This window comes from Electrophorus electricus, chromosome 21 (genome assembly GCF_013358815.1).
Source record: "Electrophorus electricus isolate fEleEle1 chromosome 21, fEleEle1.pri, whole genome shotgun sequence".
In the NCBI taxonomy this organism is placed as follows: Eukaryota; Metazoa; Chordata; class Actinopteri; order Gymnotiformes; family Gymnotidae; genus Electrophorus; species Electrophorus electricus.
This window is the reverse complement of record NC_049555.1, coordinates 3,362,485-3,373,710: the sequence shown is the minus strand read 5'-3', so window position 1 is coordinate 3,373,710 and position 11,226 is coordinate 3,362,485. Positions and strand designations below refer to the sequence as shown.

Here is an 11,226-nt window from a genome sequence, read left to right as displayed (position 1 = left end):
TTACGTGTTGTACTGCTGTGCAGTGTTGGTCAAGCTCCACGATGGGGAAAATTATTATTTTTTGCTCCCTAAAGATGAGGGCATTTGAGGGCATCTGTTGCATTTGCAACCCGAGTGTGATCTTCATGGGGAGACAGCAAGGCTCTTTATTCATTAACGCTGTTTCTGATTGGAGGGCTTGGATCTGGCCCCTGCTGAATCTCTCCGATTACTTGCAAAAGTTGGAACGTTCTGGGAGCCAGCTGTTCTGCCCTACCTACCTAGCTGGCTCTCTGCTGCCCCCTAGCCGCTGCTCAGGATACTACACAGGCAGACAAAGTTATTTGGGGGAGGGGCTCTGCCTTTTTCTGCTACCCCCCCCCACACACACACTCCTCCCTCTGCATGTCATCAGCCCCCATGCAGTACATATGACACCCACCCCATCACAGCTCACACTCTTCAAACCACTACACCTTGATCCATACTAGCTTCACCTTTAGCTTACGACACGCTCTTCTTATAAATTACTCTGTCATTACAAATAGTGGCTTTTCCACCACGTTCAAAATACCAGTGATCACGCAAGCATCCAGAAGTTCTAAAACACCCTCGCTCCGTTTAACCGTACATTTAAAAAAAAAAAAAAAAAAAGGTTGGATACTACAAGCGTGCATCTATGCAGACAGCATGAATATACTGGCGTGTGTGGCGCGCGTGTTATTGCATGTCCCGACCAGGACGTGGACCGGTGCGGTCCGGCCTCGCGCCGCCGGCCGTGTGCACGCACACGCTGCCTCTCCCCTCCTGTCTCCTCCCACCTGCTGTGGGTCGTAGCGACGTGGCTATATCCAGCCTAGCTTTACAGAACCCCGGCCCGTACACACTAGCCTACAGGGAGCCAGGCCCTGCACTGGACCCCTGGGGAACCCCCTGCTCAAGGGTCACGACGATGGCTGGAGATGAGGTTGATGATGAAGATGATAGGCAGATGAACCTACAGAGCCACAGTGCCTTCTGTGTCACACACTAGCCCCAGTCCTGTCTCCCTCTCTCTCTCTCTCTCTCTCTCTTTCTCTCTCTCTCTTAGTCCCTCCTTGTGACAGATTCAATCACACTACGCCTTACCAAATTCCTGTGCCCACCCTGTCTGAGTTTTAGAAAGGCAGACAGGCACAGTAACGTAGTGGGAGAGATCCCAGTTTCTCTGAAAGCAATGAAGAAAAAGGAAACAGCTCTGTCAGGGTGTCCATCTTGGCTCTCTCTCTCTCTCAGTAATACTTCCTTCCATGGTGGATATCTGATTTGGCTCCCCCTGTGTGTTCTGAGCTGAAGTTTAGGAGATTTTCTCAGGTCTCTACAGGAAGGATTCGGCTGGTGTCGAGCTTCTGCATGTGTTCCGTTCTACGTGTTATAGACTCTTGGACTCTTTCCACCAGGAAAAAGAAAAGAAGACAAAAACGTTAGCAGAAACTCTGGTCCCATTTTGCCTCTAGACACGAGTCAGTGGGTGACACACGGGCTTTGTTTTTAGCATTCAAATATGGAGGGATTAACGTTTCTAAAATTCCATGAATTGTCCCGTTGGGGTGGGTGCACGGAGATTTAGCTGTGCTTGTTTTGGGGTTTGATTTCCAATGCTCCAGTACTGCCTGTTACTGCTTCAGGTTCTTCTTAGGCGATTACAGTTATGCGTTCATGCTGCCGTTAGGGTTGTCGTGGCTGGGGCCTGTGGGTTAAGGTCAAAAAGGCATTCACACCGACAGCACATTCACACTACTTCCACCTTGTTTATGCTTTTCTTTTGTTTGTTTGTTTGTTTGTTTGAATGTTCGTTTTGGTTTTTGTCATAGTTCATTTGTTGTGTTCAACACAAATAAGGGCTGTCCTTCTACTGTCTGATTACCAGTGCTGCCAAAACTATAGTCTCCTGTAACATAGCTCTGCCACAGTGATGTGGCCTCCCTCTGTACAGAACAGCACTGCAATGTGTGTGTATGTGCGTGTGTGTGGGCGTGTGCATGCTAATATATGGGAACAGGGGATGGGGGGGGGGGATTCTGGGAGTTGTAGTTTTTTCCTGTATGTGTGTATGAGCGAGAGACCCAGAGGCACAGCTATGGCCCACTCAGGCAGTAATCATGCCAAAAAATAACTACAATGCCATTCAGTCCCAGAGGGATTTAGTCACACCGTTGCCATGGCGCTGTACCAAGCTCATGGACTGTTTGTTTCCTGGGTCAACAGTGTTGTGCTCAGCAACACCGCATTACCCACACTGCTCCAATACCATGCAATATCCATACTGCCCCCAAGACCCAAGATATCATCCAATACTGACATGGCTCCGGTCTCTCCCATTATCCTCCCTGTCAAAAACATCCATTATCCATAACGCCCTAATCGCCCATTACCAACACTGCCCTAACCACTAATTTCCCAGACTGCCTCATTCTCACCCATTACCCAGACTGCCTTAATGTCACCACATACCAGTTTGATGAAGGTAGCATTCACAATAACATAAAGACCTGGGAGGAAGGGGTCACTGCTATGGACATACAGCAGTCGAGGGTGTGTGTGTGTGTGTGTGTGTGTCTGAGAGAGAGAGAGAGAGAGAGTGCATGAGCCTGGGTGAGTGAGTGCGTGACAGTGTGTGTGTGTGTGTATGTGTGTGAGAGAGAGAGAGTGCGTGAGAGTGTGTGTGTGTGTGTATGTGTGTGTGAGAGAGAGAGTGCGTGAGAGTGTGTGTGTGTGAGAGAGAGAGTGCGTGAGAGTGTGTGTGTGTCTGTATGTGTGTGAGAGAGAGAGAGTGCGTGAGAGTGTGTGTGTGTGTGTATGTGTGTGTGAGAGAGAGAGTGCGTGAGAGTGTGTGTGTGTGTCTGTATGTGTGAGAGAGAGAGAGTGCGTGAGAGTGTGTGTGTGTGTGTATGTGTGTGTGAGAGAGAGAGTGCGTGAGAGTGTGTGTGTGTGTCTGTATGTGTGTGAGAGAGAGAGAGTGCATGAGAGTGTGTGTGTGTGTGTGTGTGTGTGTGTGTGTGTGTGTGTGAGAGAGAGAGAGAGAAAGAGAGAGTGTGTGTGAGAGAGTGTGTGTGTGTGTGTCTGACTAATGGAAAGGCAGGCTGGATTTAGTGCCTTACAGTGTGCAGCACAGCCTCACCCTTGTCACACTGCGCCCGGCTGCTCCACACTTATCCCCCATCACTCCATCATTACGGAATCCTCCTCCACCGGCTGCCTCCCTCAGAGGAAAGTCCGTTTCCTTACATCGGCCATGTTCGCCCTTCCCTCTCTTTCAACCCTTTGCTCATCCTCTCTCTCTCTCTCTCTCTCTCTCTCTCTCTCTCTCTCTCTCTGTCTCTCTCTCTCTCTCGCCCTCTCTCTCTCTCTCTCTCTCACCCTCTCTCTCCCTCTCTCTCTCACCCTCTCTCTCTCTCTCTCTGAGTATGCGGAGAACAGGTCATTGCTGTGATGTGTTTGTGATCTCCGTACACGTGTTCGCTGTAGCCTCTGGAACATTCCTGCAACAGAGTATGCGTCTCTTTCTCTGTCGTCCCAGGTGGCTTCGCTGTTGTGCTCCATTCTTCTCTTCTTCAAACCTCCTGCCCTTTCATTTCGGTTCATTTCAGCCACCGCTCTGTTCCGCTCCGAGAGGCTGGTTACAGAGAGCAGTGCTGCATTACACACAGGGGAGACTCCCAGAGGAAATGGCTGCCATAGAAGACAGTGTAGGAGGGTGTGGTGGAATTCAGCTCAGAATGAAGTAAACAATATGAATAACCTTTCTATCTGTTAATAAAAGTAGCAGAAAGCATGGTGGTCCCAGTGATACAGGGTTGTGGTGGAATGATGAAACACAGAAGAGAGGTGAAATGATTACACACCTCTCAGAGACAGAAACGGAGTCACAGGACAAGAGAAAGTGTCTTTTACACTGACTCAGTAGTAGTGTGATTCTTCACAGTATATCTCTGGTGCTAGAGCCCAGAGCACAAGGCTCTGTGTGTGTGTGTGTGTGTGTGTGTGTGTGTGTGTGTGTGTGTGTGTGTGTGTGTGTGTGTGTGTGTGTGTGTGTGTGTGTCCTCCTCAACTTATTGATCTGTTATTGTGGCACCCAAAACCCCCTCCCAGAGTCTTTCCCGTTAACCAGTTTCCATAGTTACATGCATACATCATCAACGGTAACCATCAGATGCAAAAGAGGAAGTTTTAAGGGAAAAAAATAGCAATGAAAACCAGAGGAGTGTAATTCATGATTTGCATGTGCAATGTGCATGCCACTATGTGGGTTATCAAGTCAACTTCAGGAATTAACAATATAAAAAAAACAAAAAAAACAGAGAAAAATAGTATATATGTATAAATATATAAATATAGATGTTTTTAAGAGCGATGTGTTCCTTTTTCTTCTATTTTTAAAAACAAAAAAATTAAAAAGGACAAAAAAGAGCACCAACAGATGGGGAAAAAAAGATGTGATATGAAAGGGTGTTTGTTTCTTTTCCCAACTGATCACTGAGAACTGCAAGTAAGATGCCACCTGCAAATGCTGTTTGAACAATAAAAGATATTTTAAAAAACAAACAACGTAAAACAGAGAGAAGAAATGGTCCTCATATGGGGGGTCTTGCACTGCTGTGAATAAAGTAAAAAAAAAAAAAAAACATGCTCTGTTTGCTGATGTTTGGCTACGAAAGCAGAGACTTGATCTGATGTTCCCTGTTTGTTCTGGCTATGAAAAACTATCCCCTTTGAAAAAGTCTCTCTCTCTCCCTGTTTCTCAGTGCATTTTGTAATTCTGCACAGAACCCTCCTGAAAGGTCCAGAATAAAACCCAGAGAGAAGGCATTCTACCTGCAGGTTGTCTGCATCTTTGTCTGCTTTGATTAAAAACCATGTGTAAGTGTTATGATGCTTTGTCTGTCTCACACATACTCTTGCCTCGCAATGGCCCGTCTCTTAAATACACACACACACACACACACACACACACACACACACACATCCTCGCCCCTCGTCCTGTTTACTCTGCCTGTGTGAACATTGCGTGACTGCGAACAGGAAGAACGTGGAGCAGAGAAGGTCACAACAAATCAGCTCCCTGATCCAGTCCAGCCGTCCCAGAGAGGAAGGAGTGTTTCAGCCCTGAAGAAAAGCTCCCGCTTCTGTTAGCGGCAGTGCACTGTCTCACTCCTAGACCTGCAGTAGTAACCAAAAATGACACAATAACTCAGAGAACAGGGTCAGGCAGTGACTGCGTACAATTTTTAATACCTACAGCCTGCAAGCTGACACAAATCAATACCTTCAAATTCCAGAGTCATTTCCGTCATCCGAAACACCACGTTTTGTACAGCCCTTCACTAGTGGTGGATATAGTGTTAGGTCAATGACGGTAATGGTATCAGGTTTATTAGTCTGGAACTAACTAATAGTATCGACTTAATTAGCTTTAACACATCTGGAATGCTGGCCTGAAACTTCCCCTGCCGTTATAGCCACAGATGGTCCACGGCGATCGCAGCCTTGGCGTTTCTTCCTCCCTGAGGACGGGAGGAGGGGTGGATGGAGAATTATCACCTCACTGCCGACTGGACTGTCTGTCAGAGAACTCCGCCCACAGCCCTGACCGCGGTCCCAGAAGGACTGATCTCATGTTCTTCTACCGTCACCTTCTCATCTCCCACAAGTCCTCTTCCTGGGTCATACTCATCCTGTGACAGGCGCACACAGATACGCACCGAGAGTGTGATGCATGGCTTATTCATGTGTGCTGATACACACGCGGGGAGAGAAGTGATTAAATTAGACAACTTCCTGCCCAGCTTTCGGTCGGTTCTCCATTGAGAGAAACAATTATTTATTCCTCCAGTGTGAATTCCATTCCTGTGTGAATTTATTCCTCCAGTGTGATGTGCCAACTTACATCTTTAGGTCCTGAGATAGACACACCTGAACTGCGGCAGGCAAAAGTCTTAAATTTTTTGCCAAGAAATAAAACAACATTTTTGTTTCTTAAAACACATTATAATAACGAATAATACTACTCAGACATGAGAACAGCTGGACGCGTGCCAGCGGTAGTCACCATATCACGCGCATTTACTGACACGTTACAGTAAAGTGGTTGTGCGTGTGTGTGAGAGAGAGAGAGGGAGAGAGAGAGAGAGAGAGAGAGAGAGAGAGAGAGAGAGAGAGAGGGAGAGAGAGAGGGAGAGAGAGAGAGAGAGAGGGAGAGAGAGAGAGAGAGAGAGAGAGAGGGAGAGAGAGAGAGGGGGGGAAGACAAGGTAAGGAACATGTTCAGGCATGTCTCTCTAATCATCTTTATGATGATTAAGATAGAAGTTATTTTCTGAGCCACAATCAGGAGGGGGAGAAACTGAGCCAGTGTGGGTATCAGCCTCTTTCACCCAACACCTGACAAACCCTCAGATCTGCCAGGTCCTTAAGAGTCTACGGCACTGCACAGCATGAACAGCAGCTCTTGTAGTCTGGTGAGAAGCTGGCGCTCACACTACCATCGCTGAGCAAAGGGGTCGAACTCTTAAAATGAACATTAAAGATTATTGGAGTCTGGACATGAAAATGTTTATTCATTTTTATGCTGAATGATCCATCCCTTTCAAAAGGTAGACAAACACAAACATCTTGTTTATGAATTGTATAAAAGTGGTACAAAATACACAATGCAAGCTGTTTGATTGTTCCCTCTTGGTTTATAAAATCAGTACATTTAGAAATGTTTCGTCTAGCAACAAAAAGGCAAATATTTTATGTCATTTAAAGCTTGGCATTTTAAGGCAGTATAGACAAAACTCACAATGCAAACTATCAATTATTTACATCCACCTATCTGTTTATATCGAATGGAGTTGAAATATGAAAGTAAACATTTCGTCAAAAGTAAATTCAAAATGTGACAGTATAATTTGCAGTGCTTTCGCCTCGATACACAAGTGGAACCTTGCTGACAAAGTTAGTCCAAACAAATAATGTCCCACACCGTCCAAAAAAAACAAACAAACAAAAAAAACCAAAACCTTCTTTACTTTTACTTTTTTAAAGATCATCTTTACTGGAGTCTTCTTTCTCCAGAAAATGTCCTGTTCGCGAGTGTGTGTGTGTGTGTGTGTGTGTGTGGTCCGTAGCAGAAGAGTCAAAAGTCGCCGTCAGAACAATCTGATTCATCCGGAAACACGACTGGGTTGCGCAGACTGAGCAACAACTTCTCGGCCCGTCCCACTCCACCCCCACACCCTTCGCCGCGGCTTTCCTCTCCTGAGCGCGTCGCGGCAAGCTCCGTCGGACAGGTACCGGCGCGCCGTGTTCCCGCTCACCCGGGAGCATCAACGACCGTTCAGCGGAAGGTCTTTTCACGTAGACACTCCCTTAACGTGCCGGTGGCTTCACAAAACCAGCCCTAAACCTTTCTACGCTCAGTAAGCGGCGACGGCACGGTTTGCCGGCAAGGATGCCAACGCGTCGACGGGGCGCCAGCAGCGAGGCGTTCTCAGTGTCTCTTCTTCCGTCTCTAGCCTCGCCTTCTTTAAAGGCAGAAAGTCCGGCTCCGCCACCGTTTTACCCGGGCGCTTCCTTGAGTCTCGCACGGGTTTAAGGCACCCCATGTTCTCCTTGTTCTCCCCCGTGGTCTCTGCGCGCCCTCGAGACTCCACGGCGACCTTGACAGCGCCAGCCTCGGGGCTCAACGTCACGGAGGAGTCGGGGAGCGTGGTCAAGTCCGTGCTTGTACCCATGCGTCCTTCGGTCTCCGGTTCCGGGGAGCAGGGAACGACCTTCTCCGCGGTGTTTGACATCAGAGCGGCGTGGTAGATGTCCCTGGCAGATTTGATCACCATGGAAAGCAGAAGGCTCCGGTGAAGCCGCAGTCCACCGCGCTGAGTTCGGGACGTGTACAGCTTGCTTATCGACACCGCCATAATTCTTTTCGCTTCGGCTTTCACATCCATAGTCCTCCGGTACACCCAAGACCGTCAGATTGTTGCGATCATCGGCACCTCTGTGCTTCTTTTGGTTTCCTCTGCTCTCGACTTATGCGCCGCCACTTCTCGGCTATTTCGCGTTACGGCAACTTTTCTCGCCACAGGGCGGTGTTTTATTCCGGCTCTGCTGACGTAACCCGTTTCCATTCCTTGCATTGTGTTTGTAATCGCTCCCCTTCCTCGTCTCGCCAACCTCCTTGGCACTATTTGACACCCCGTGTCCCACTACTTACACACTCACGTCCCTCGACACATCTACGAATCCCGCTAGTCTTTAGCCAGATGAGGATATAGTTGATGTTCGTTCTGAAACTCATGGGCGTTCGTTTTCATGAAACCCGAACTGAAATGCAGATGTGGAAAAGGTCGGGTAACTTAATTCCGAAATGTATAATATGTAATTAGGCCTACAAGTTATTTCTGTGTCATTAAAACTGTAATCACCGATTTGGCATTTTGAGATTACAGATTCACGTGTTCTTTGTGAGGGCAAGAGTGTCAGGCCCACCTCTTTTCACTCTCCTAACACACCTCCATTACTGCATCGTCTTGAAATCATGAAATTAATTTTACATCCAATTCATTCTCCATTTTTTTTCTAACCGCTCTCACCCCTGGTTGTCAGGTTTTGAGTCCATATATGGCACATCCGGTACCTGGCACGCGCGGTGGAAAAGCCATGACGTGCGCATGTTCCGCCAGTGGTGATGTCGTCACTGCGGTTCCATATATGGGGTTGTCTTGTGGTCGCGTTACCAGGCAGCAAAGTGATTTAGGTCAGAGGCAGGTGTCACTCACCTAGGCTCAAGCAGAAAGACGTCTTTTTAGTAAGAAGGAAATATATATATATATATATATATATATATATATATATATATATATATATATATATATATATATATATATATATATATATATATATATATATATATATATATATATAGATAGATAGATAGATAGATAGATAGATAGATAGATAGATAGATAGATACCGTAGTAGTGTATAGTGCAATGAATGAGGCCACGGCATGTCAGCTTGACATTTGATGTACATGATTTAGTTACACGGCCAGGGTAACTGTGCACTGTTGCACTGCATGTTTTTTCTGTGTTCTGTAGCTATTAATCAGGGTTGAGACTGGGCAGCAGAGCTGGTTATAGATCTACATAGAAACAGTGCAGAGAGAGAGAAACAGAGAGAGCCAGCCAGAGGAACATTCTGGGTGTCATGCATGATTAGCACTGTACATATAGTTTGCTCTTTATCAACACAATGACGCACCAGATAGTAAAGTTATTTTTCCAATCACAGCACAAAAAAACCCCAGCTCTCTACTCTCCACTGTGTGTCAGACATGCACACGTGTCTGCGCGTGCACATGTATGTGAACAAGAAACAGCGTGAATGTCAGGAAGGCAAGACACGGGACGGAAGGCGTGAGCTGGGATTGGGAGTAGATGAGAGGAGAAGACAGGAGAGCCATGACTCCCCATGTCAGGACTGTACATGTAACCACACAATCATGTCCTTACACACTCATGCCCTTACACACTCATGCCCTTACTCATTCTCTTATACACTCATGTCCTTACACACTCATGCCCTTACACACTCATGTCCTTACACACTCATGCCCTTACTCATTCTCTTATACACTCATGTCCTTACACACTCATGCCCTTACTCATTCTCTTATACACTCATGTCCTTACACAATCATGTCCTTACACACTCATGCCCTTACACACTCATGCCCTTACACACTCATGCCCTTACACACTCATGCCCTTACTCATTCTCTTATACACTCATGTCCTTACACATTCATGTCCTTACACACTCATGCCCTTACTCATTCTCTTATACACTTATGTCATTACACACTCATACGCTTACACAATCATGACCTTTCACTATCAGGCCTTTACATACTCATATGCTCATGACCCTTTCACTATAATGTATTTTCACTATCACGTCATTACAGACATTCATGTTCTTACACTACCATGTCCTTACACACTAGGGATACACACACAAAAAGTTGGTCTCATTCTTTTTTTTCTTTTTTTTTTTAAAGTTTAAACGTTCCCTTTTAAGTTTATGGTTGCTCTTAAAAATGCTTATCAGCGGACAGTATTGATATCAGCATTAGTGAGCAAACAACTAAAAAAATCACACCATATTTTGGTGATTTACGTTGAATGGAGTAAGGGACTTGCACTCATACTGCAAGTATGGTGGCTGTGAACACTCATTACACTGCAAATGTAAAAAGCTCTGCAATTACACAAAGCAGATTTATCAAAATGAAAACACATGCACTACATTTCTGAAAAGCGAAATCCAGCCACAACACAACGGAATTGTTTCCGAAGGACATGCCGAGGGGAAGGATTCCTATGACACCAGTGGAAACTGAGTAGCTGATGACAAAGAATTATATTTGTGATTACCTTTGTTATATCCTTATATTGGTTAGGCTGATACAGAATGAACAACTGGCCTATTCATGTTGCTAGGCTGTACAGAACACAGCCATAAAGGACACTGATAAACAAGTCCAATTTAACAAGACTACGTTTCTGTCTTAATACCTAGTTAGTTATCTAAAGTGTGATGTTTGTACATACATACAAAATATGATATAAATCTATAACACTCATAAATGTCAGGTATATAGACAGAAACTGAGATATATTAAACAGTATCTCATTAGGTTGAACGGGATTGTAAAATAGTAACACTCTAAAAGTAGCTGATTAGTTATTTCCTGGCATGGTCACATTTATATTTGTGTTAAATGGGATTTTGTTTTATTAGCATTCTTTACAGCCTGGAAATAGCAGCAAACGCAGTAATGCATTTTTCATTTGTAGAGCGACTGTTCATTTGCAGCACAATGGGTCTTCCCAGCCACAATATTGTAAGAGTCACATTGAAAATTACATAAAGAAAAATGTCAAAGTTGTGTTAATTTGATTGGTTACCAGTAGATACACGTTTTCTAGTTATAAAGCTAGATAGGTAAAGTCCCAGGAGTGGCAGGCTGTGGAGTAACTATGGTAACAACTAGTAAATTTAAGGGCAGAAGGAGACTGGCCATGTTTCATGTCAATCATTTTTGTTGACCTTCCTACCACCAGAGTCTGTAGAATCTGCAGGAATGTTGAAAAGTAATGGGATAATTGAATATAATTTAAAATGAGATATGATCTACCCGCATGACTCTAGGATCAACATGT

The 11,226-nt window shown here is 45.4% G+C and overlaps 1 protein-coding gene across 1 annotated transcript; it reads right to left on the bottom strand.

Annotated features, from left to right (window-relative positions):
* Positions 1-6,552: 6,552 nt before the first annotated feature.
* On the bottom strand, positions 6,553-8,314 carry ier2b (immediate early response 2b). Its single transcript, XM_026996460.2, has one exon. It carries the CDS (start codon positions 7,945-7,947, stop codon positions 7,417-7,419), a length of 531 nt encoding a protein of 176 aa, XP_026852261.2. The 5' UTR covers positions 7,948-8,314; the 3' UTR covers positions 6,553-7,416.
* Positions 8,315-11,226: the final 2,912 nt, after the last annotated feature.

Excerpts from the sequence above, each read along its gene's own strand:
- ier2b (XM_026996460.2), bottom strand. The coding sequence starts at position 7,947 with ATGGATGTGAAAGCCGAAGCGAAAAGAATTATGGCGGTGTCGATAAGC.